At 45.0% G+C, this 26,702-nt stretch overlaps 1 protein-coding gene across 4 annotated transcripts in view; it reads left to right on the top strand.

Annotated features, from left to right (window-relative positions):
- The window catches only part of MEGF6 (multiple EGF like domains 6), a 204,916-nt gene that overhangs the window by 22,953 nt on the left and 155,261 nt on the right, over positions 1-26,702 (top strand). For 3 of the 4 annotated variants that reach the window (XM_083452048.1, XM_083452047.1, XM_083452050.1), the window contains exon 4: positions 15,698-15,802. The exons of the other annotated variant lie outside the window; for it this stretch is intronic. In XM_083452048.1, coding sequence (XP_083308174.1) covers positions 15,698-15,802 — 105 coding nt within the window. The remainder of the gene's footprint in view (positions 1-15,697; positions 15,803-26,702) is intronic. 4 annotated transcript variants of the gene reach the window in all.

Here is a 26,702-nt window from a genome sequence, read left to right as displayed (position 1 = left end):
TTTCATAACATATCTTGCATTTGCTTGTTTCTCGGACCACCCCACACCTCCCCTCTTTGTATTCCAATTCAATTTATTTTTTCAGCAAATCCTTTCCCTCTTTACCTTTATCTTAATCTTGATCTTAATATATTTTAGCTTTAACTTTCCACCTGTTAACGTTCCATTTTTGCATATTCTTTCAAACATTATTGCTAAAAACCCCTTAATCTCAATCCGACATCATTCTAACATTCATTAATTTTACAATATTTCTGTAGATAGTCTTTAAATTTCTTCCAATCTTCTTCCACCAGCTCTTCTCCCTGGTCTCGGATTCTGCCGGTCATTTCCGCTAATTCCATATAGTCCATCACCTTCATCTGCCATTCTTCCAGAGTGGGTAGTTCTTGTGTCTTCCAATACTTCACAATGAGTATTCTTGCTGCTGTTGTGGCGTACATAAAGAAAGTTCTGTCTTTCTTTGACACCAATTGGCCAACCATGCCCAACCAAGGTTGGCCTCGTAAGTCTGTCTTAGGCCACATCCTCTCTCCATAGGCCACACCCCTTGGCAGCCATATTTTGCACCCTCCTCAAGTGTTTTTGCCTGGCTGGAGTGCATCTTTGAACTCCACTAATGCCTCTTGCTTGTCAGGATCTAGAATAGAGAGGAGTGTACTTTGATGTGATGTACCATAGAGATAAGGAGACTATAAGGAAAATTTGCATTCATTGCTCTGCCTACTCTTGCCTCTGGCTCTGCTGCCGTGTGGCCCTCCAAAGGTTGCTCAGAAGGGATGAAGGTTTGGGGCTGAAAAAGATCCCCTACTCACCCCCTAGGATGAACAGTACTCTTTCTACCCCCCCTCCACTCCCCCCCCCCGGAATTTTGGTCACAGGAAGCCTGGATATCATTGTGCAAGTCTCTGTTTTGGTTCCAGCATCGAGGAGACAACCTCAGAAAAATTACCAGCTTGCATAACCCGACTTCTATACCCATCTGTCTTCCTCATTTGTGGAGAAAAAAACAACAAAATGGAGGTATTTCAAGTCCTCAGCTATAACCTCTGAAACAACTTGAAATGGAACTTTTTTAAAAACAAGAATTTCATCTATGAAAAGATAGAATAAAGAAAGAAAGAGAAAGTGAGAATAAAAAAGAAAAAAATACTATTACATTTGCATACATTAGTATACAGATGTGCATTTTCTTATTATCCTAACACACATATAATTGTCAGTAACCCAATATATTCTTTGTAAACTCATTCCATATATTGCTGTATTTATCCAAAGTCTGCGTCTATAAGCTGTCTGTTCGTATGTTGCCAATGTTGTCACGTTGTCAAGCCATTGATTAAGGGGGAATCATATCTCTATTCTTCCAGTTCATTAGTACCATGAAACTTGGAGAAGGCGATCATATGGCTTGAGTGGCATGTGCCCTCCCCAGGGGTTGCCCAGAAGGCTGAAAGAAGTTCTCCACTCTTGGCCTAAAGGGGTGTGGAGAGAAGAAGAATCAACTCTATTCTAGTTTGCAAAGACATTGTGGACTGGTGGTGATGCTTATTCCTACATAGGACCTCAAAAGTAGGGGTTTTTGTTTGTTTGTTTGTTCCCCACAAGTGTGTAGCAAAGCAAGAGAAATATTCTGAAGAATCTTGTCTTTGTTTTCTACCCTTTCCATTGTTCTTGGTTGGTTCTTACTTCTTCTTACAATGGAAGGTGTTCTACGTTTACATCACTGAAATGCTAGTTGGCTCGAGGTCCGTTCCTATTTAAAGCAAAGATCTGCATTGAGGATATTAAACTCTGGACTGTTTTCAAGATCCATCTTCCTCATTTTTCAGAATGTTTGTAGAAATGATCAGGCCGCCGGGAGTTGCCTGATATGCCTTTGCGCTCTGCTAGTGCGATGCGTTCTGGAGTTTTTCCTAATGGCTTGGGCTGAAGAAGGTAAATTGGGAATCACTCTATGTACGCTGATTAATTGTGTGGGGAAAGGAGCCAGGCATTGTTGCTCATGGCTGGATCAGACCGCAGGCCCATTATAGTCCAGCATTCCATTCCCAAAGTCTAGAGAGCTGCAGTGGTGGTGACGATTATTATGAATTTGGCGAGTCTGTCTAGATGAAACCCTGGATTTCTTTCCCCAAGCCGCAATCCCATATCTCTGAGGGCGGAATGCATATGAGCAAGCTTTGCCAACCCAAGTTCCTTTGTCAAGGCAATGGCTTTGGCTGGCCAGCTAAGTAAAAAAGGTAAAGGGATACCTGACCATTAGGTTCAGTTGTGGCCGATTCTGAGGTTGTGGCGCTCATCTCGCTTTATTGGCCGAGGGAGCCGGCGTACAGCTTCCGGGTCATGTGGCCAGCATGACTAAGCCGCTTCTGGCGAACCAGAGCAGCGCATGGAAACTATATATTCTAATTCTGGGCCCAAAATTGGCTGTACCAGCCAACACTGGTAGACAGCACCCCTAGCATTATAAAATCATGCTGAAGATAAACAAAACATTGCACAAGAATTCCCTTTAAAGCAGGATTGCTTTGTTTTATTGTGTATTTTTAAATTGCAAGAAAGGAGATTCCAACTCAACATTAGGAAGGACTTTCTGACATGGAGATCTGGCTGTCTGTGGAATGGACTACCTCAGAAGGTGTTGGGAGTCTCCTACACTGGTGGTTTTTAAACTGTGGTCAGCTGCAATTCTTGCATTACAGGGGTTTGGTCTAGATAGCCCTTGGGGTCCCTTCCAATGCTACAATTCTCTGATTCACAATGGATGTTTTATAGTTCAGTGGTTGTGTAACTAGGTTCATACTGCTTAGAAACCTGTCTTGCAGTCTACAAATTAATAAACAGTGAATTTGTAACAACAACCACCACAAGATGTGGCCAGTTTGTCTGCTGTGGGAGGGTGATGAAGACAGTGAAAAATAAAATAAGTAGCAACATGAATTCAAAGGAAACTTTGGAGAGGGACCAGATAATGGCCTTATCTGAACTTGGCAAAAAGAAGAAAAAGAAGAAGAAAAGTACACCCAAACTGGCAATCGGCCAATTAGCTCAACTCAGGAGGGAAAAGAACTTTCATAAAGGTTTCCTGCAGAGGAAGTGAATAATTCCATTCAGGAAAGCAGAAGTCCAGTATAGGAAAGAGAGACGCCTAGAGCAGCATCTTAGCTTGCCATTTGAACTGCTGGCACGGAGAAGGAAATCTCTCATTTGTAGCTGGAAAGGGGCGAGAGGGATAATGGGGGCAGACACAAAGAGGAAGAGCGTCTGTGCAGAAGAAAAATGATAATAATAGTCTGTGTCTGTTTATGAACTGGTGTGTAATTTGTCGGAGGAACCCAAAGTTAGGAATGTTGGTGTTTTTGCTTTTTTTTTTAACTGCCTGCTAACTGGAGTGGCCTTAAAAGCTAATGAGCTTCTGCGTTTGCCGGTCTCCATGTTGTTGCCAGCTAGCAACAACTGCAGTTGGCTGCAGTTGGAGCAACAACTGGCATGCTGTGGAGAAAGGGGAGAGGGGAAACACACACACACACACACACACACAAACACAGTACAACCCAGGAACTATCCAGTGAAACTCTGAAGATGTCGACCCACCAGCTGCGAAAAAGGCAAATTCCATGCTAGAGATCATTAGGAAAGGAATTGAAAATAAAACTGCTCATATCATAATGCCATTGTACAAATCTATGGTGTGACCACGTTTGGAATACGGTAAGCCTACATGTAATGTGTTTAACTTGTGTGCATTCAGCTTACATGCAGGGCAATTTAAAAAAAGACTGTATTCCAGGGAAAATGTCTTTGGCATTGCAAACCGCCATTGAGCCCAGTGGGTCTTGACTATATTCGATTTTGGCTTTAGGCACAATCCTTGGAACATAATGCAAGTCATGATAGAAACTAATAAATATACATTCTTCCACCATGCTATGTATCTATACACATGTGTGAGTGCATGCACTACCGTGCTTGAAATAAACTAGTTCAGTTTTATGAAGCTCATTGAATTAGTTCAAGAATCTCTGAACTACACTTGAAGGTAGTTTCTGGAAGTGCCAGGTGAACTGACTATGAATTAAGTTCATTTTCAGGTAAAACTTTTTTTTATTTTTTTTTATTTTATCTTCAAGTTTATTCTCTGACATGCCCCCCCCCCACCCTTAAAGCCTAGATATCATAAATATTTGGGGAGGGGGTATAAATTAAACCATTCAGATTCTAGTATGTACCGTATATATATATATATATATATATCTGTGTGTGTGTTTGTGTGTGTTTTGATGTTTACTTAAGTATACAGTGGTACCTTGGATTACAGACGCATCAGGTTACAGACTTCGCTAACCCAGAAATAGTACCTCGGGTTAAGAACTTTGCTTCAGAATGAGAACAGAAATCGCGCGGCGGCAGGCCCCATTAGCTAAAGTGGTACCTCAGGTTAAGAACAGTTTCAGGTTAAGAACTGACCTCCAGAACAAATTAAGTTCTTAACCCAAGGTACCACTGTATTTTGTAGTTTGGCAAAGTTTGTAACATTCTGAACGCTGGTTTTTTTTTTTTTTTGAGGATCATTTGGATGAACTTGAATTGAGCTGTGAACTGAACTTGTTCGCAAATTTTCTATAGAAAGGGGGGGGGGATGAATGCAAAATAGAATTCGTTTCTTTAGGGCGTATTCAACTAAAACTAGTTTCTTTTGAAAATGAACTTTCCAAGCTCTCTCCCTCTGTGCATCGGGTGGTTTTATGTTTACACAGAGTACACCCATTGAAATGAATGAACATGGTTAACTTAGGCATATAGTTTTCTACTCTGCATAAAAATTAGTTAAATATCACCCTTCATGTACCTTGAGATCTATACATGTTTGTTTATTAAAGGCTAAATCTAAAATTGTGTGCAATATTGCACATTATACCACTTGTACGCATTAAAGAGCACACATCACTATACTGTTAAAACTGCTTAAAATATTTAAGACCCTTTGATAAAACTGATATGAGTAAATATAATTTTATTAACGTCATTCTTTCAGTTAGAGGACTTCCATCGGATCACCTTTGATACTGAGGGCTGTCCTCTGTAAAGTGCATCATGATCTCTCTCCCCCCACCCCCACCCCTATTACTCGGGACCTTCTCATGATTTGACCCACTTTGAGCCGCCTTTTTATTCCTTGCAAACATAGACCTTGAACATGTCAATGCAAACTGTGTGAAATTTGCCCAGGAGTACCCTTCCCCTTACAAATTCATTCCTGTTTGACTGAAGGAACTCCATACGGGCTGTCAGGTCGCTGCCCACCCCACCCCCCCTTTTAACAACCCTGTCGCTGAGTTCAGAATTTCTTCATCCCCATGAAAGGAAAGCTGGGAGATGGATGGAAAACTTTTCACAGAAAACAGATGGTGAACAAGACACCGCAAGAAGAGGCCTGTATACTTTAAACAGCTCCAAGGGGATCTGTAAAATGCCTTGTGAAATACTGGGCTTCCTAGCGGCTTCTTTCCATCGTGTGTGTGTGATTGGGTCTGCTGGATTCATAAGGTCCTCTCATGCTATCAGATCGCACCTCATAAACAGGATCTCTCCCCCCCCCCCTCTCTCTCTCATGGTTTCATGTTTATCTTTTTTTCTTTAAACCCCCTTGTCTTTTGCTTTGGGCTGTTTGGCTGGCCAAGGTTTGCTTAAAGGTTCAAAAGAAACATCAGAATGTTCCTCAAGCATAGTTGAGACATGGGGCACATCCACGCGATGCGTTTAAAGCAGCATGGTACCACTTTAAACAGTCATGGCTTTCCTCAAAGAATTCTGGGAGCTGTAGTTTGTTAAGGGTGCCAGCAGGTTTTAGGAGACCCCTGTTCCCCTCACAGAGCTAGAGTTTCCAGTGTGGTTAAGCAATCAATGAACACAAAATAAATATGAAGATTTAGCTACAGGTGTCTGATGTCAAACCGAGCAGGCTATGGACTCCTCCTCCTCCTCTTTGACATCTTTAGTAGAATTCTGGCGGAGACTTTTCAACACTGTTTCATTACCTTGGGGATACAGGCGGCATGGCTTGAGCGTTGCCTTTTGTCTGGATAAGCGTCCATTGATGGAGATGCTTCTGAAGAGACTTGTGACTCGCAATTCAATTCAAGCAGGTTCCAAAGTTCAGGCGTGGCTCTTCTGATGCAGCCAAAGTAGTGGTGGGGTTCAGGTGTCGGTCAAGCTGAGATGTAAGCCAAGAGGAAAAAGAGACACTGGTTCTGTGAGCATTGGCACGATGGAGAACTGAGGAATCTGCCTGGCCCAGAGTCAAACCATTGTTCTGTCCAGTATTGCCCATGCTGACTGGTGATGTGTCTCCAGAATTTCGGACAGAGGTCTTCCCAGTGCGACCTGGAGATTCTGGAAATTGAAGGTGGGACCTTTTACATGCATAGCAGATGCTCAGCCACTCAGCTACAGCCTTTCCTTGGATGATAGCAAACAGACGTTTGTGCTGTCACATTGTTTTCTAGGGGCCAAAATCGATGTGATGCTGAACGTGCCATTAGGAATGCATATACCCTTCAACATTTCTCCCATGAAAATAGGGACATCCATCATCATCATCATCATACCCCACCCATCGGACTGGTTTGCCACAGCCACTCTAGGTGGCTTGCAACATATATAAAAGCATAATAAAACATTAAACATACTTTGACCTTTGTTGGCAAGGTGATGTCTCTGCTTTTTAAGATGCTGTCTAGGTTTGCCATCGCCTTTCTCCCAAGGAGCAGGCGTCTTTTAATTTCGTGACTGCTGTCACCATCTGCAGTGATCATGGAGCCCAAAAAAGTAAAATCTCTCACTACCTCCATTTCTTCCCCTTCTATTTGCCAGGAGTTGATGGGACCAGTGGCCATGATCTTAGTTTTTTTGATGTTGAGCTTCAGACCATATTTTGCGCTCTCCTCTTTCACCCTCATTAAAAGGTTCTTTAATTCCTCCTCACTTTCTGCCATCAAGGTTGTATCATCTGCATATCTGAGGTTGTTGATATTTCTTCCAGCGATCTTAATTCAGTAGGCTACAGCTGGCCTATATCGAGCATTGCTCTCATTTGTTTGTGGGCAGGATTCTTCCTAAATTCGTCCTGATTTGCTTGTGCGGTGCTTATACATCTTACCATTAATCGTTCATTTGCCCCATGCTTTCCCTGTTAACTCTCCCAACTGCAAAAAGTCAGTTTTTTAAAAAGTGGGTTTGTTGCGCCAGGACGACAGAGTCCTTTAATCCGCTTAATTCAGCAAACCTAAATTCCTGGTATGCGCTTGAATCTCTCCCACAAAATGCTGGCAGCCTGGAGGTGACCTCAAATATAGGTCTTTTCCTGGAGATGCCAAGAGGTGAAACTGGCTCCTTTATTATGTATGGAAAGAACGAGTGCTGCCACTTCATTGAGGTCCCTCCCTTATTCTTCCTGAGAACTGAAATTTTAATGCCTTTAATTTCCCATGGCAGAAACAAGAATAGCAGGAAATGTTGTCAGAGTGTAACTTGTTCTGTATTACCGGGGTCATAATTGATGGCACCGTGATAAAACCCAACAAAAGAAGTGTTTATGAATATTATCGTCAGTAATATAAAGAGTGGTGCAAAAGAGCTGCTTCCCCTGTGCACGCCCCAGATGTATTAACACAACTGCAAATACTTAAGCTGTTGTGGGAAGAGTCACGGCTCAGTGGTAAAGTATCTGCTTTGCATGCAGAAGGTTGCAGGTTCAAAACTTGGCACCTCTAGTTGGGGCTGGGAAAGCCCCACTGTCTGAAATCCTCGAAGGCTGCTGCCAGTCAGTGTAGACAATACTGAGCTGGACCAGTGGTCTGACTCAGTGCTAAAAGAACTGCCCAAGTCCTTTGTGAGTATGAAGGAAGCTTTGGAAAAAAGTCTAAGGCTCCATCTGCACTATACATTTAAAGCATTGTCACTTTAAGCAATCACGCCTTCCCCCAAATAATACAGGGAACTGTAGTTTGTGAAGGGTGCTAAGAGTTGTTAGAGGACTCCTATTGCCCTCACAGAGCTACAATTCCCAGAATTCCCTGGAAAGAGGGATTGTTGGTTGAAGCACTGCATTATATTTGAGCTTTCACATTGTACGGGAACCAGCCTCATATCACCAGCATGTTTGAGTCTAATTAATGCATGAAGGGGTTAATGTCATAGAGTAAGCTGTCCTGCCAGGTTTTGCCTATGTCAGTTCCCCTCACCTTGGGAGGAAACGGGCAACCAAGCCTTTTGTTCTACTTAGACTATGTGTGTGAGGATGTCTGAGCTGCTCCCTCCAGCTGCATGGCTTTAAGCAGCCTCTTTTGTTTCAGACAAGAATAAAGTATGAAACTAATGTTTTCCTATACCAAAAGTTTAGGAACTTTTACCATTTTATAACCAAGCAACATTTTACTGCCTGAGCAACTCTTTCTGACTGCTATATGGAAAAGCACATGAACCTGACCTCTGAAGAATTTTGTGAGGATACCATTTTATGACTTTCTAAACGTGTGGTCTATTTTTGGGCTAGGGAAATGGGATACACCGAGATTCACTGGAAAGGGCACATGTTAAAGTTTTTACAGCCTATATTCCCATGCCTTTTTTGCTGCATGTTTTACCACATCAATCTAGCTGGGGCTCTCTCACCAAAGAACAATTGCCCCAAGTTTGGATATTTGCATCTGGGATTTCCAACACACATGACACAAAAGCAGCTTCTGGAAATCTAGAGGAAGCTTAACATTCATTTCTGTATCAGTTGCTTCAAGAAAAACAAACAAACTGTTTGCAACCCTGTGGATCCAGAAAATTGCACGATTTGGGGTGGTATATGAACATATACCTTGCTAACAAAGGTCCATATAGTTAAAGCTACGGTTTTCCCAGTAGTAATGTATGGAAGTGAGAGCTGGACCATAAAGAAGGCTGATTGCTGAAGAATTGATGCTTTTGAATTATGGTGCTGGAGGAGACTCTTGAGAGTCCCATGGTCTGCAAGAAGATCAAACCTATACATTCTGAAGGAAATTAGCCCTGAGTGCTTACTGGAAGGAAAGATCCTGAAGCTGAGGCTCCAATACTTTGGCCACCTCATAAGAAGAGAAGACTCCCTGGAAAAGACCCTGATGTTGGGAAAGATGGAGGGCACAAGGAGAAGGGGACGACAGAGGATGGGATGGTTGGTTCTCGAAGCTACCAGCATGAGTTTGACCAAACCGAGGGAGGCAGTGGAAGACAGGCGTGCCTGGCGTGCTCTGGTCCATGGGGTCATGAAGAGTCGGACACAACTAAACGACTAAACAACAACAACAACCAACATATAGCTCTACCCTGCTGTTTTTATGGGGAAACAGAAGCATGTATGGAGGAGAATGACATTGTCCAATGACATCCATTGTTTTGCCACATCATGCCCACTGGTGTGAAAGAAATTTAGCACGACATGCTAGTATATCTGTCCAAAAGTATTGTTCAATAATGCAGCAGGCACTGCAATAATGCAACAGGCACTGAAAGGAACATTAGAAAACAGGACAGGAATGGCAGCATTTTAACCAGGAAATCTAACACAACATTTCTCACATTCAGATGCAGCCAGTGTCTGGTCTTCACTGAGCTTTCTTTCTGATTTATTTCAGGGGAGGTTATACAACAAAGAGCATTCATCCCAACAGAGGTTAAACAACGCCCAGTCTTTGTTGAGTATTTGTTCAGTTTTCTTTGCAGAGAGGTTCAATGATGAGTGGAGTTTCTTGTATGGTGTCCACACATATTCCCACTAATCTGCATGCCTCTCATACCTTTCATTGTGTTTTACCTTCACTTTCTGAACCATATTTGCTAGTTTTTAAAAGTGGATTTCTTGCTCTAGACTAGAGCAACGGAGCGCTTGAATTAATTGAAGAATCCTAAAGTTTCCCAGCGTGTGCTTGAACCGCTCCTAGAAAAGACCCACGGTTTTGAGGCGCCCAATGTGTCCCTGGGAATATATTTACTCTCCTCCTTTTGTGGCTGGTGTTTTGTTTTGTTTCCCTAGATCCAAGAGATTCTGCAGGTGAATGCAGAATGCATTTTGAGCCCAGGCCCTTATCTGACACCAAGGTGCTCTCTTCTCAGTTTACTCCTTCTCTTTGCAGAAATTTATCTTCTCTCCGGACTGGCGGCGGGGGTGGGGGTCTTTCCCAAGCTCCTCTTTGGCGACTGAGTTGGCTCACAAAAATGCTTTGATCTCCTCTGTGCTGTTGATTTTTCCCTTAAATGCTCTTAAAAAACCCAAAAAAACTCTGTCACTATTTTGCCAGCAAGCTAAAAGGCTCTGAGAGTTATTTCTTGGATTTAGGCAAATCTGCATAGATGGAGGTGTAGGGTTTGATGAATCTGTCCGTTTTGGTTTGATTGACCCCATTTCCACATCTGTTTGTGAATTGCTTTGTTTTTAAAAACACGCGAAAATTCATGCACATCTATGCATTTCAGACAGAATTTTGCCTAGTATATGCATTGCATGCCCCTCAATAATTTCCCCCAATTCTCACAATGGGCATCTGGTTGGCCACTATGAGAGCAAGACGCTGTTCATTGTACAGCAACCGCCTTCAACTCGCTGCAAGGAAATCCCCTATCCAGCTGGTCTGTCTTGTGTCATGTCTGGCCTCTCCCCATTAATTTTATGGCTCCTGTAAATTAACACCCACTTGAGATCGCAGGATCACACCTGCTAGTGTCACTGGGCCTCACAGGGATGTTTTCCTTCTTGCAAGAGCTAAAAGGGGTCGACTGTAAATGAAAAGGTACAGCTGAGCCTTTGCAGACAGACCTCTTTAGATATGACTCATGCAAAGGAGCAACCCAAGAAGAGACCAGCTGCTGGGTCAGACCAATGGCCCATCTTTCCCAAAATCCTGTTCTCACAGTGGCCAACCAGACTGCCCTGAGTGCAGCAGCAAATCCCCACCTGCAATTTCTGGCAACTAGTGTTCAACTGCCTCCGACAGGGGAGGTGGAACCTGGTGACTGTGGCTGGTAGTCTTTGACAGGCTTATCTTTCATGAATTTGTCTAGTCCTCTTTTAAAGCAGCCCAAGTTGGTGGTCATTACTGGTCCTTTGCAGGAGCAAATTCTGTAGTTTAACTAGGATCTTCCAGAACTCAGCTTCATTGGATGTCCCTAAATTTCAGCATTACAAGAGAGGGAGTAAAACTCCCCTCTGTCCACTTTCTCTGGACTATGCATGATTGCATAGGAATCGGCTTCGACCCAAAAATCATTGTATAGGCTTCAACTCAAGACTCATTTATTCCAGAGGAATTTTATTAATCCTGTATAAATGCTCAGGAGTGAGCAAATAGTAGATTACAGCCAGATTACTTCTCCTATCCACTTGAATTTCTTACAAAAGTTCCTGAAATTTGCAGGAAAACAATTCTGCTAATCCTCCTCCTGCTAATTCCCATTGTTCAGATTTCCAGCCTCTGTGGGTGTTCCGAGTATGTTGTTTTACCCAGCTGAGGAAGAACTCTTTATCTCTCTTGCAAAGAGGTGTTTTTCTTTCCCACTTTGAAATAAATGTTGGCCAAAGTTGGCCAAAAACACCACTTTGAGCTTTGAGTTACAAAAAGAGATTCTTTTGGAATTTTAGAGGTAAGAATACAGGAGAGGCAAATGATGGATTGCCCATTTAATCTTGAGGGCTGCAGATGTATCAGAAATGAGCAGAAGAACGTTTGAGGGAGTTGCAGGGATCAGTTTCTGCTGCCAAAGTTGACCCTTAATGAAGCTGAATTAGTCATTTCTATCAACTTCATTGAGTCTACTCTGAATAGGACTAGCATTGCATGCAACCAATGATTGTTGTTGTTGTTTAGTCGTTTAGTCGTGTCCGACTCTTCATGACCCCATGGACCAGAGCACGCCAGGCACTCCAATGATTACTGGCCAATGATTACTGGCCACGATCTCCTCTGGCAAAGTGGTTGGAAGCCATGTGAAGGGAATTCCACACACGTGCTGATATATTTCCCTAGGAGCAGATGAATATGTGATTTTTTTTGTTCTCCACAGCATCTTATTCACCCCCAAACCTAATTTGGCCCCCCCAATATTTAAGGAATGAAAATGAATGAAAATTCACCAGTCTTTTAGGTGGGCATTTCTTTTAATACAGTGGTACCTCAAGTTAAGAACTTAATTTGTTATGGAGGTCTGTTCTTAACCTGAAACTGTTCTTAACCCGAAGCACCACTTTAGCTAATGGGGCCTTTTGCTGCCGCCAGTGTGCAATTTCTGTTCTCATCCTGGGGCAAAGTTCTTAACCCGAGGTACTATTTCTGGGTTAGCGGAGTCTGTAACCTGAAGCGTCTGTAACCCGAGGTACCACTGTACACACATTATTCGGTATGCAGTTTGGACTAATATGCACATTCTAACAGCTTGCTCTAACATAATGCATCTTCTGTATGTTGTTTTCACTAACGTATACGTTTTTAAAATGTTGTGAGTCAGATGGAGAATGGAGTCAGCTTGTTTCTGTTACTCCGGGGGGGGGGGGGGAGAAGAAGAGGAAGAAGAAGAGGAAGAGGAGGAAGAAGGAAGAAGAAGAAAGAAAATTTTATTTATACCCCGCCCTTCTGGCTGGGTTTCCCCAGCCACTCTGCGCGGCTCCCAACAAAAGATTAAAATATGAAATATACTCAGAGTTGCATAATGATTTCATGCTCTTTATTCAGCTCATAGTGGTGAGGAGGGATGAATGCAAGTCCCCTCAAGGTATCTGCTTTATATACATTATTTACACAATGGGCTGCACATGATTGGCTAATTCTGGAATTCTACTGTAAGCCAATCAGGTTGTGGATTCACTTATATCTGGAGCATGATTGGGTGGTTCCTGCCAACCAATCATGCTGCTGCATTGTTCTAGGACCAATCAGACTGCTGCATTCTGAATCCTATAGTTCTAGGACCAATCAGACTGCTGCAATTTGGATCCTATTGTTCTAGGACCAATCAGACTGCTGCAGTTTGGATCCTATTCAACTCAGTACATAACAAAATACATTAAAACATCAGTCATTAAAAACTTTCCTAAACAGGGCTGAACCAATAGACTCAAGAACTGAACCAATAGATTCAAACTACAAGAAAGCTGAATCCAACTAAACATTAGGAAGAACTTTCTGACAGTGGAACGGGCTGCTCCTAAAGGTGGTGGAGGTTTCTTGGGAGAGGTTGGGTGGCCATCTGTCAGGGATTTTCAGTTCTGATTCTTGCATTCTTGGAAGTTGGAGCACGCTTGGGGTCCCTCCTAACCCCCTGTACTTCCATGAATCACCATCTCCGTTAACCATAGTAGGTCTACTTTGAGTCGGGCTAGTATTGGCTGCAGCTCTATGTTTGTGGACTGAGTTCATCCACGCAGTGGGGAGATCCTTGGCTTTTCTGCTGCCCTGCAGTTTTGTACGGAATTCAGAAACATCGCACTGTTTCTGTTTCTCTTGACTTCCAAGCTGAGCAGAGCATTTCTCTGTCACAGTGGGATCTAGTCCAAAGACTTCTGCTCTGGACATCATCCACTGGAACAGACCCCTTGTCAGAGCGCCAGACAAGATCTGTGGCATTTTAATCGCCATCACGCTGTATGAGCTACACAGTCTTCGAAGCTAATCACTTCACCGTTTTTGGACTGTGGTTCTTAAATTGTCTTAACCTGGCATCAGACACCAATGGCGCTCTCTCGTATTACATGATCTATGCCCCTGCATTGTTGAAGACAGTGTGGAGTAACAGGCACATTTTTGCCTGTGGTGGGAATGTGGGAAAGTGCAAAAATTTGGAGCTCTTTTCAGAGATAGCATACAGTACCCATCAGAAGCTAATTGCAGAGCCAGCCCTGGCTCTATTGTCCACAGAAAGTGACTCTAATCCTGTAGTATCACATAAGATTTTTGCATTCCAGCTATTAGCCTCTGCAAGATTGGCATCCCGTTAGAAATCTTGAGAGCTAATGCCCTAAGAGATGTGGCTTAGCAGCGTATGGGATATAGCTCTCTCAGAACATCTAATTTAACACTGCCATGTAATTCAAGGGGAAACTGAACTTGATTTATTTGACAAAGCATTATATACCTTTAATGAGGGAGGCAGGTTTAGAGTGGCTGGGGAAACACAGCCAGATGGGCGGGTTGTTGTTGTTGTTGTTGTTGTTGTTGTTATTATTAAATAAAGCAGCCTTGAGAGATTAAGTCATATTCATGGTAGGCATATTTGAAAATATAGCATTGTACTTTGGGCTTTTTAAATGCAAAGCTAATTGAATATTTTATGTAATTCTGTTGTACCCCATTGTACCAACGTGGTTCACCAGAAGTGGCTTAGTCATGCTGGCCACATGACCCGGAAGCTGTACGGCGGCTCCCTCGGCCAATAAAGCGAGATGAGCGCCACAACCCCAGAGTCAGTCATGACTGGACCTAATGGTCAGGGGTCCCTTTATCTTTACCTTTATGTAATTCTGTTGTACCCCATTGTACCAAAGTTGCTCGTGATTTTTGGCTTTTGCTGCTGCTGAAGAGATCCTCCTCCTCCTCCTATTGCCTTCTCAATCCAGCCCGCAGATGGTTCAAGAATCATCATGTTTTTACATGAGTTAGAATGTGTGCTTTTATTTAAAATGCATCTCTGGGTTATTTGTGGGGCATAGGAATTTGTTCATTTCCCCCCTCCAAAATATAGTCCAGCCCACCACATGGTCTGAGGGACGGTGGACCGGCCCACGGCTGAAAAAGGTTGCTGACCCCTGTTCTAGCGGTATGACACAATATGGTAGGGTTGCCATATTTCGAAAAGTACAAATCCGGACACAAAAGTTGTTGAGCTTTTCTGTTCTGCTGCATAGTATAGTGTGCTGGCTGCAGGAGGGTAGTGGCAAATTCGGAGGTGCGAGGTCCCTTCAGGATAGTCACAGCTACACTCCCTTCTAAGATTATGCAATTTCCTTATAATTACACATTAATAATAACTAGGGACACATTACAATGATCAATGCGGATATAATGCATTGCCTTTCAGCTAGATCTGTGGACATACATAGCAAATGATTTGGAGTGCTCTGAGACCTTCTTTTGTGGTGACTTAAGCTGTGTTGTCCCTGGAAGTTCCATTGCACATGGCGGAACTTGCACGCCATTTTTTTTTGAAACACTTAGCTGTGAGATGTACAAAAGAGCAACTCCTCAGTGCTCTTCCCACACTTTCTCCAGAGGAACCCGAGGCGAGGTATCCTTGATGGCTTCCTGCTTGCCCAAATGGAGGCTAGAGAGGTGTGTGAGACCATTTGTAAAAACTAGGTGAAATTTGCATTTCTTGATCTGCCCCACTTTTGCCTTTTTGCCCACTGCCAGCAGGCGTTCCCTGGAAGCTCGTCCAGAAAGGATTTTTTGCTCTTGTGCTGCGAATGGCCCCCAATTCATATTCTAGAGTGTCAGTCAATGGTCTCATCGAATCATAGAGCTGAACGGGACCACAAGAGTCAACCCCCAGCAATGCAGGAATCCTTCACCCTCTGTGGGGCTCAAACCCACAACCCTGAGATTAAGAGTCTCATACTCTACTGACTGAGTTATCCAGTGCATTCATATCTCATATGGTCATCTGTCTTTTTCTTTTTTAGCTGTCTGCAGTTACGGCATGTGTTTCAACGGAGGCAAGTGTGGGGAAGGCTCCTCTCAGGTCTGCCACTGCCCTGCAGGCTTCCAGGGCCCCAGCTGCCAATATGGTGAGTAGCTGCTTCAAACTGACCCTTGCACCCATGTCAGTCTTAAGGTGGAGCCACCTCTCCACCTGAGTCAGAGACCTGGCTTGGCACACACAGCAGGCTGTTGGGAGTCAACTCCTAAGTGGATGATAACTGTTATGTATTGAAGTTCTCACCCTGGCCACCCAGGGTATTGTGTGTATAGTTTTCACTCAGGTCCACGTAAGTTAATTTAGGCGGGAAACCCTGGGGTGTTGTTGTTACAACGTTGACAGCCATGCGGAAAGCAGGCCAGCTGAGCTGTTCAGTTCAGTTCAGTTCCAGCTTACTATAAAGAACCACTTGGAGAAATCTCTGTGTCGACTGCTATGTTCACCCACAACTTAATACTGGCGACGAAGGTGGGATTCGAACCCACGCGTGCAAAGCACAATGGATTAGTGCTTCGAACATTGAGGGACTGTCTGCCCAATTTTCCAATGCCTGAAATAATTTAATATGTAGTTGTGCTCATATATGCTTGTACAAATGGCAGTTGCTGGTGGCCAGTATAAACATATCTCTTACATATTTGTCTATCTCCAACCTGGCTTGTGCAACATGCCAAGCCGAACTATGGGATCATCTTGGTGCTGACCTGCTGATTTGGAATAATTCTTACTGCTGCTCTTGCTGTGCCGCCATCTCTTTTTTACATCTCAGGTCTCCTAGCGAGGTCTCCCTCTTATGTTTGCATGTGTGTGTGATGTCTGAGTGCCGCAGACTGCAATCCTGTATTTGGAAGCGAGACGCAGTCTCCTCTGCCTTTTTGCCAGTTTCCATTGATTCATAACAGCTGGGGAGAGGGGGCAGTTAGGTCATCATAGCAAGAGAGGTTCTCTCTGGGAAAGACCCCGCTAAGTGCTCCTTACATCCCATAATTCGGAGAGATCTTCCAGTTGGCACGATACATGTGTCTCCCCTTACCTCCAGCAACAAACTTCGGGGATCACCCCCCCATGATGCACACACACAAACCCACAGCTAGATCACACAATTTTCTTTTTAAGTACCTGACCTTAGGCATGCTTGCTTGGGAACTTGGGGTCAATACATTCACATTTCTGAGCAGGTATGTTTTATGGCTCAGACAGCATGTTACAAAGGAGGCGTGTGAATGCCTCTCTCTCTTTAACCCCCTCCCCCCTCTAAACAGCTGCACAGTGAGTTGAGGGGTGGGGGGAGAGACTGAGGTGAATCAGGATTTAGGGAAATGGTCTGGAAGCGGGGGAGAGCTTAATTCCCTACATACCACATATCTGCTAACATTTCTCCGACGAAAATATGGGATGTGGGTGGCGCTGTGGGTTAAATTACAGAGCCTAGGGCTTGCCAATCAGAAGGTCGGTGGTTCGAATCCCCGCAACGGGGTGAGCTCCCATTGCTCGGTCCCTGCTCCTGCCAACCTACCAGTTCAAAAGCACGTCAAAGTGCAAGTAGATAAATAGGTACCGCTCCGGCGGGAAGGTAAATGGCGTTTCTGTGTGCTGCTCTGGTTTGCCAGAAGTGGCTTAGTCATGCTGGCCACATGACCCGGAAGCTGTACGCCGGCTCCCTCGGCCAATAAAGCGAGGTGAGCACCGCAACCCCAGAGTCGGTCACGTCTGGACCTAATGGTCAGGCGTCCCTTTACCTTTAAACAACAACAACAACGATGACAATATGTTGGTGGCTTCCAACATATATAAAAACATAATACAGTGGTACCTTGGTTCTCAAACAACTTGGAACCCAAACACTGCAAACCTGGAAGCATGTGTTCTGGTTCGCAAACCTTTTTCAGAAGCCAAACATACTCCGTTTTGAGTGTTACACCTCCGATTTGAGTGCCACACTTCCGTTTTGAGTTACGCTGAGATCTGTCAGTTTTTGCTATTTATTTTTTGTTTTTTGTGGCTCTTTTTTGTTGCTTTTGTGATTGTGTGGAACCCAGTTCAGCTACTGATTGCTTGCTTGTGTGACTGCAGTACATTGTTTATTGCTTTCATTTTATGGATCAATGGTCTTGTTAGATAGTAAAATTCATGATAAATTGCTGTTTTAGGGGTTGTTTTTAAAAGTCTGGAACAGATTAATCCATTTTGCATTACTTTCTATGGGAAAGCATGCCTTGGTTTTGGAATGTTTTGGTTTTGGAATGGACTTCCAGAATGGATTAAGTTTGAGAACCAAGGTACCACTGTAAAAATCCTACTGGGAGAATGCCAGGGATTGAACCTGGAACCTTCTGTGTGTGGAGGAACTGCTCTGCCACTGAGCTATCTCACTTCCTCTGATGTTAAGTCTTGCGGGAGTATGCAGAGCTGCGATGGGCCTCAGGAACCTCCATTGCCGAGTGCACACATCCATTTCATGCTTTGGGGAGTCCTGATTACAGGAGAATCATGAACTCATCTGGTTAGGTGGGTTTTAGCTGCTGATTCAGCATGCTTTCTCCCTCCTTCCCCTTTCTTTCATGGTACATCTGTTTTCATGAACTGTAATTATCATTACAGGTGACAATATAGAAGCACTATCAAGGCATTTGAAGTCTCTTTCAGATAATCTGTTGAAAGCAGATGCAATTCCCTACACACACACACACACACACACACACACACACACACACAGACTGCACAAGAGAGAGCACAAATATAATGCTGTTGCAAGAGACCTTTTGTTATCTATGGGTGTGGTGTGTTCAGCAGGGCTCATGATCCTCTCCTGCAAAATATATCCCCCCCTTCTCTCTGCATGCTCAGTTCCAAAATGAAAGAATATCCCAATTTTCCTATCTTTTCCACTGCACGTTTTTGGAAGTAAATGCCAACTGCATAATCCTCTGCATTGCAACTCAAAAGGAAGTTCCATTTGCTTCAATGGGACTTGCTTTCTGGTCAGCGTGGATGGAAGCCTGCCCTAGTTGGGCCCCCTCGAGCTGTCAGTGGACTCCTAACTCTCTTTGAGTCCCAGGCCCAGAAGGGTTGGTGGTCAGGGCTGATGGGAGTTGTAGCCCAAAGCATCTGGGGGCACCGGGTTGGGGATAGTTGGTGTACTGGGTTGCCCACCAGGAGAGCTCTTTATAATGCACATTTCCTCAGAGATAAATGTCATGCTGTTCTGTGAGATTTATTACTGACTAGTTATTACAACCGTGTATCCCACAAAAGGCAGCGATTGCCTCTGATTTGGATGGCTTCTAGTGAAGAATGCATGGAGGCTATCAATGACTCCCCTCTCCCGTAAAATAGATTATACTTTCTGCAATAAGGAAAGTGAGGGGAAAACCCATTAGAAAGTGTAGGATAAGGCATACTTCACTCAACGTTGTATGATCTCCACATACAAAAACTTGGAACGAATGCAAATAAACAGCTGGTCTTCTATAGCTCTCCTTCAGACTTCATTCCAGTGAATGAGAACAAATGCAGGTTGTCATGAGTGCACATGCCAGATCAAGGCTTATATCCAGTGCTACTCAAGAGTAGACCCAATGAAGTTAATGGACCTAAGCTTGGGACTCATTAATTCCAGGGGGCCGGCTCTGAGTAGAATCTAGTTGGCAGTGACTCCAAATGGCTCCTTGGCTGCTGAGCTGATGCAGAAAGTCTGAGGAACATAAGAAGACCCAGCTGGATCTAGTCCAGCATCTCACAGGTGCCCCTTATGAGAAACCTCAAGCAAGACACAAGCACAAGAACACTCTCCTCTTTTGCCATTTCCAGCAACTAGTATTCAGAAGCACTCTGACAACGGAGGCAGGGCATAGCCATCATTGTTAGTTTCCATCAAAAGCCTTCTCCATGGATTTGTCTAATCCTTTTTCAAAACCACCCAAGTTGGTGGTCATCACTGCCTCCTGTGGAAGTGAGTTCCGAAGTTTAACTATGCAGTAGGAGGAGTTTGGATTTGATATCCCACTTTATCACTACCCAAAGGAGTCTCAAAGCGGCGAACATTCTCCTTTCCCTTCCTCCCCCCACAACAAACACTCTGTGAGGTGAGTGAGGCTGAGAGACTTTGAAGAAGTGTGACTAGCCCAAGGTCACCCAGCAGCTGCATGTGGAGGAGCGGGGAATCGAACCCGGTTCACCAGATTACGAGTCCACTGCTCTTAACCACTACACCACACTGCTCTACATGAAGAAGGACTTTCTTTTATCTGTCCTGACTCTTTCAGCACTCAGCTTTGTTGGATGTCCACAGTTTCTAGTGTTATGAGGATGGGGGTGGGGGAATTTTGTCCACCCACTATTTCCATACCATGCATAATACTATAAACTTAGGGACTCTCAGGGACCCCTTCCTGGGAGTAGCTTTCAAAGAAACTTGTTCACCTTTTCTCTAAACTCAAATGTTCCGAATGCTGCAACCTTTCCTCATAGCAGAGTTCCCCTACCGCCTTGATCTTCCCCTAAGGAAGGACCCTTGGATTTCTAGAGCCAATGTGGTGTAGTGGTTAACCTGTCGGACTAGGACCTGGGAGACCAGGGTTCAAATCCCCACTCAGCCATGAAGCTCACTGAGCCAATGCCGCTCAGCCGGACCTACCTCACAGGGTTGTTGCGGGGACTAAATGAGGACAACCATGTGAGCACCTTGGAGAAAAAAAAACGGGATACAAATGCAATAAATAAAATAAAAATAAATTTCCTACCATAGAGAGGTACATGCAGGATTTATTTTCCTGGGTGCACACTTTGCCCTTAGGGCTGACGCCAAGATAGTCATTGCCTCCCCTCCTAAATTCTGGTATCAGATGGCGTGCAAAACAGCAGTTTCAGGCCGAGCCAAATAGCAATATGCTTTTCTGGCCCTGGCTCTTGTACGTCCCGTTAATGACCTGCCTAAAACTCACAGACAGAAATAATGGATTTCCCTTGCTATTAAAACGGGAGTTACATCGGTCCAGGTGTAGATGGTTTGTTCCAGACGATTTTACAGAAGGCTTTTTCTCCCCCTCCTATTAAAATCCATGTTCTAGCTCCTTTCAAATACTGGTTTTTTTCTTTCTGTTTCTTCATTATGTAGCTCAGGAGTGGGGGAAGTGATGGGGAGTGTAATCATAGAGTTGTAAGGGACCGCAAAGGTCATCTAATCCAAACCCCTGAAATGCAAGAATCTCAACTAAAGGGGCCATAACAGATGGCCATCCATGGATCAGAGGAAGTGGGGTGTCTGTCCTTCAGCCCCAAGGCCAGTTCTGTGGGTGACATGCCCGCAGTGGGCGGGGCCAGAGGCAAAAGTGGGAGGGGCAGCAAATGCAAATATTTCTTTTATACAGCAGGCAGGCAGAAGCAGCCATCCCTTGATAGCAAGTGCAGAGTCTCTCACCTCTCCAGGTTCTTCTTCCTGAAGAAGCTCCTTTATGAAGACTCTTGGACCTGGAAGTGGTCTGTAAGCTTACAAAACCTTACCTTTTTAGTCCAAGGGCCACAGCCCCTTCTGGGCACACTTTCAGGGGCTGTATGCCAATGGTGGATGGAGTCTGAGGTCAAAGTGGGTGGAGCAACAACTGTAATTTTTTACCTTTGTACCGTAGGCTAGTTTCCATGCCTCTGTCCAGGCAAGCAAGGATCATGATCAGATCAGGGACACATTCCAGCCAGGCTAAAACACTCAAAGTGTATGTGAAGCAAGAACAGCGAAGAGTGTAGCCTGGGGAGAGTTCTGAAGGCCACATTTGTATGTGGGCCTGAGGTCCTCCTATCGTAAATGCAGTATTTTGCAGCTACCTGTTCCATCTGTACCTTGGATACAAATGCCAGTGTGGTGTAGTGAGCCAGTGTGGAGTAGTGGTTAAGAGGAATAGACTCGTAATCTGGGGAACCAGGTTCGCTTCCCTGCTCCTCCGCATGCAGCTGCTGGGTGACCTTGGGCTAGTCACACTTCTCTGAAGTCTTTCAGCCCCACTTACCTCACAGAGTGTTTGTTGTGGGGGAGGAAGGGAAAGGAGAATGTTAGCCGCTTTGAGACTCCTTCGGGTAGTGATAAAGCGGGATATCAAATCCAAACTCCTCCTCCTCCTCCTCCTCCTCCTCCTCCTCTTCTTCTTCTTCTTGCATTTCCTTGCAGCGGGCACTGTTGTGATGTAGCATCAGGATGGCAAGGACTTTCTCGGCTGCAAAAGGCCCCTCTTTTTGCCCTGGGGAAAATTCCACCTTCTTGCAAGAGGGGCCTTCCTTTCCTGCCTTCCCCCCAACATTGATTGGGGAAGCTGGTGGAGCTGAGTAATGAGCTTGCGCGATTATTGCACCGAGAGAACCATCTGGAGAGGCCCCAAGAACAAGCCGTTTTTCTCCTTCTCGGCGAGGCTGCCAGGTTGAAATTTCCTTCCCCAAATGTATTTCCCCCCCCCTTGCGCTCTCCCTCCCCTTGAAACAAAGAGCTCCTTTAGTCGGAGGCCAGCCCTTCTGTTCTGTTTGATGGCGAGGTCCCTGCAGAGCTGTAACAAGCTTATGGGCTTTGCTGCTGGAATTTGGTCCCGAGCACAGATACATCTTCCTGAATTCCATTATGTGCTCAAGGTGGCTTTAAGTTGGCTCCGCGGATATCCCCCTGGGCCAAGGGGAGAATGTGGACAGGAAAGCAATCTTCCCGTGCGCCCCCCCCCCCGAGGGGTGGGGTGGGGGGAGAGATGAAAGCCCTTCTGACTCGCTTGGGGGCTTCCTGGCAAACTAATCTTCATAGCCCTTTGTGTAAAAGAAGACCCGAGCCGCCGCACGTGGAGATGTGTGATGCAGCAGATAAGCTACAGATGCTGGGCTCAGCGTGGAGATGAGACAGGCAGCCTGACCTGTTTAGTTTGCTGGTTGCATCTAGCCAGAGATCATCCTGCGCTGGTTTGCAGGGACTTTGTCCATGGTCACTTGTGGTTCATGGAATCCTAGAATTGTGGAGTTGGAAGGGAACCCGCCCCCCCCAGGGGCATCTAGTCCAAATCCCTGAAATGCAGGAATCACAGGTAAAGAAGCCCTGCTTGGAAAAAGTCCTAGAGAGCGAGCTGGGTTGGTCCGTTACAGCAAAACCCAACCTGGGATTGTGTGGCACCTTAAAGGCTAACATGATGGCATGTTAGGTTTTATAGACTTCATCCCATTCTGCCAGGTGCATGAAATATTATCCACAAACATAAAAGCAGGGCTGGGTGGATCTGACAGCTTTAGTTTCTCTCCATTTGTCGTTCTCCCAATCTTCAATTCGGTTATCCACATTTCTGCATTAATTTGTACCTTTTTTAAAAAAACCTCTGTGAAAATTCATCGGCGAATTTTTCTAATATACAGTGGCACCTCAGGTTACATACGCTTCAGGTTACAGACTCCGCTAACCCAGAAATAGTGCTTCAGGTTAAGAACTTTGCTTCAGGATGAGAACAGAAATCGTGCTGCGGTGGCGCAGCGGCAGCAGGAGGCCCCATTAGCTAAAGTGGTGCTTCAGGTTAAGAACAGTTTCAGGTTAAGAATGGACCTCCGGAATGAATTAAGCACTTAACCCGAGGTACCACTGTACACAGTATAAAGCCTTCTCACCTGTGCACATCAAGCAAGCCTCTGTATAATACTCAGCAGGGCCTCCCCTGCAGATTTTAATACCCGGGCAGCTTTGTAATGAGACAGAAGGTCCTTCAAATAGCCTGGCCTCAAGCCTTTTGGGGCTCCAAGAATTAAAACAAATGTAGCCCACTTGGATAACATTCAGTAACCAGGGGTGTATTGAAAGATCAAGTGATGGGTTCCTGGTCCTATGGACATGTAAGCAGCCTAGCTGCTTACTTTGCAGCAACTGCAGCTACCTGATGCTCTTTGAGGGTAGCCACACATAGAGCTCCAGATCACCAATGTATTGAGCATATGTCCTGATTGGCTGGCACAAAGCTTAGGGAAAAGTTAGATTATGCCCTGACTTTATTGACCACCAGTTCTTATTGGTTTGCAGGGACATTATATGACTACAAACATTCATTCTGATTTGCTTGCACAATATTTATGCCCCCAATATTTATTCAGTCCCCCAATTTTCAGAGCATTTTGCCGTCACCTTTCTAACTACAAAAAAATTGATTTCTTTTTAAAAGGGAGCTTCTTGTTGCTCAGTCGATGGAGTGCTTGAATCCACTTTAATTGTGCAGGTCTGAATGCTGACTATTTTGAAGTGACCTGGATGTGATATGGCTGAGACCTTTTATAGATGACCTGTCTGTTGATTCATCCTGATTTGTTGGCAGGGAGGCAAAATTATGTTGAACTTTCCCAGTGCATTTTCACATCAAGCTCCTTATCTGGAAAAGTCAGTTGGGTTGGGAGAACAAGAGTTTCAAGCCAACTTTAATTGTGCAACCTGAATTTTCTGGGATGTGATTGGAGCCCACCTACAAATAGTGACATTTCTAAGATGAAAATATGGGATGTGGGTGGCGCTGTGGGTCAGCGATCAGAAGGTCAGCGGTTTGAATCCCCGCGGCGGGGTGAGCTCCCGTTGCACGCTCCCAGCTCCTACCAACCTAGCAGTTCGAAAGCACATCAAAGTGCAAGTAGATAAATAGGTACCTCTCCGGCGGGAAGGTAAACGGCATTTACCTCCAGTTCACCAGAAGTGGCTTAATCATGCTGGCCACATGACCCAGAAGCTGTACACCGGCTCCCTCGGCCAATAAAGTGAGATGAGCTTTATGGACCTAATGGTCAGGGGTCCCTTTACCTTTACATTCTGCATGCATACTTATGCCCTGCCCCAATTTGTGTGAGCAGAGGTTACTTGTCCTCCCATCATCATTCCATGCTTTCCAGTGCCTTTCCCCTCCAACGTTTGTAACTGCAAAAATCCTCCCTCCCCCCTCCAAGAGGAACGCTTGTTCCAGGGTGATAGAAAGCTTCAATCTGCTTTTAATTGCAAGCCTAAATTTCTGACACGAGCTCACACCCTCTGCAAAATGCAGACTGTCTGGCGGTAACTGAAGTGTGAAAGCTGGCGATCGTATTAGTTTGGTTGGTATGGATCAGAATTCATGAAGTTCAAGTTCCTTAGGCACCCGTACTAAAGAAAAACTAGACCTTAGCAGTTCCCTTTTCTTTGAGACAAACGTAGCCTCACAATGGATTGTCTGATTCCATAGAATATCTGCCATATTTTTTTTTTCCTGAATGAAGAGGTGGAGTGTGTTTGCGTGTGAAAACGAAGCAGGATACTTATCTCCAGTCTTAGCGCACCAGAAATAGACAAGATCCAAGAAGAAGATAGAAGAAACAATGTCACGTGAATAACTTGCAGCCCTTTGGGAAAAAAAGTAAGAGAGCTGGGATAGCTCAGTTGGTAGAGCAGGAGACTCGTAATCTCAGGGTCATGGGTTCAAGTCTCAAGTTGGAGAAAAAGATACCTTGGATTGCAGGGGTTGGACTAGATGACCCTTGTGCTCCCTTCCAACTCTACAATTCTATGATTCTAGACACCTTTCTACTTCTCCATACTGGGACAATCTTGAGTCAACCTTAATATCACTGTAAGTGTCCCCCCCCACCCCATTAGTTAAAGGTAAAGGGACCCCTGCCCATTAGGCCCAGTCGTGGCTGACTCTGGGGTTGCGGCACTCATCTCGCTTTATTGGCCGAGGGAACCAGCGTACAGCTTCCGGGTCATGTGGCCAGCATGACTAAGCTGCTTCTGGTGAACCAGAGCAGCGCACGGAAACACCGTTTACTTTCCCGTCGGAGCGGTACCTATTTACTGTATTTTTCGCTCTATAGGATGCACCAGACCATAGGAGGGGGAGAACAGGGAAAAAATAATTCTCCCCCTCTCTGCTCAGCGCCCCTTCAGTGAAGTGGCAGGAGAAACGGAGCCCCTTCCATTTCTCCTCCTGCTTTGCTGAAGGGGTGCTGCGCAGAGATTGAAAACTGTGCAGTGCCTCTCCAGCGAAGCGAAGCCTGGAGAGTGGGATTGATGTGCACCGACCCCTCTCGCTCTCCAGGCTTCAGGCAGCTATCTGCAAGCCTTCGGAGCGCAGTGAGAATTCCTGCTGCGCTCTGAAGGCTTGTGGATAGCTGCCCGAAGCCCCCGGAGCGCAGCGGGAGTTTGTGCTGCACTCCGGGGACTTCAGGCTTCAGGCGGCTATCTGCAAGCCTTTGGAGCGTAGCGGGAGTTCCCGCTGTGCTCCGGGGGCTTTAGGTGGCTTCAGCGAAAGCAACGTGAAGCCTCTGGAGCATGGGGGGAGCTCTCCCTCTGCGCTTTGGAGGCTTCGTGTTGCTATCGCTGAAGCCAAGCAGCCTGCATTCGCTCCATAGGACACACACACACATTTCTCTTTAATTTTTTGTTATGTACTGAGTTGAATCCAAACTGCAGCAGTCTGATTGGTCCTAGAACAATAGGATTCAGAATGCAGCAGTCTGATTGGTCCTAGAACAATGCAGCAGTAAGATTGGTTGGCAGGAACCACCCAATCATGCTCCAGATAGAAGTGAATCCACAACCTGATTGGCTTACAGTAGAATTCCGGAATTAGCCAATCATGTGCAGCCCGTTGTGTAAATAATGTATATAAAGCAGATACTTTGAGGGGACATTCATTCATTCCTCCTCACCACTATGAGCTGAATAAAGAGCATGAAATCACTTTGTGACTCTGAGTATATTTCATTTTTGGAGGGGGAAAAGTGCATCCTATAGAGCGAAAAATACGGTATCTACTTGCACTTTTGACGTGCTTTTTAACTGCTAGGTTGGCAGGAGCTGGGACTGAGCAATGGGAGCTCACCCCGTTGCAGGGATTCGAACCGCCGACCTTCTGATCGGCAAGTCCTAGGCTCTGTGGTTTAACCCACAGCGCCCCCCGTGTCCCTCACCCCATTAGTTACATTGCAGTATTTCTGGTTTTTCCATTATGGTTATTAGCTTCATAGCATAT

Source organism: Podarcis tiliguerta (genome assembly GCF_965153285.1).
Source record: "Podarcis tiliguerta genome assembly, chromosome: 8".
Taxonomy (NCBI): Eukaryota; Metazoa; Chordata; class Lepidosauria; order Squamata; family Lacertidae; genus Podarcis; species Podarcis tiliguerta.
The sequence above is the reverse complement of the archived record's forward strand: the minus strand, read 5'-3'. Positions and strand labels throughout refer to the sequence as shown.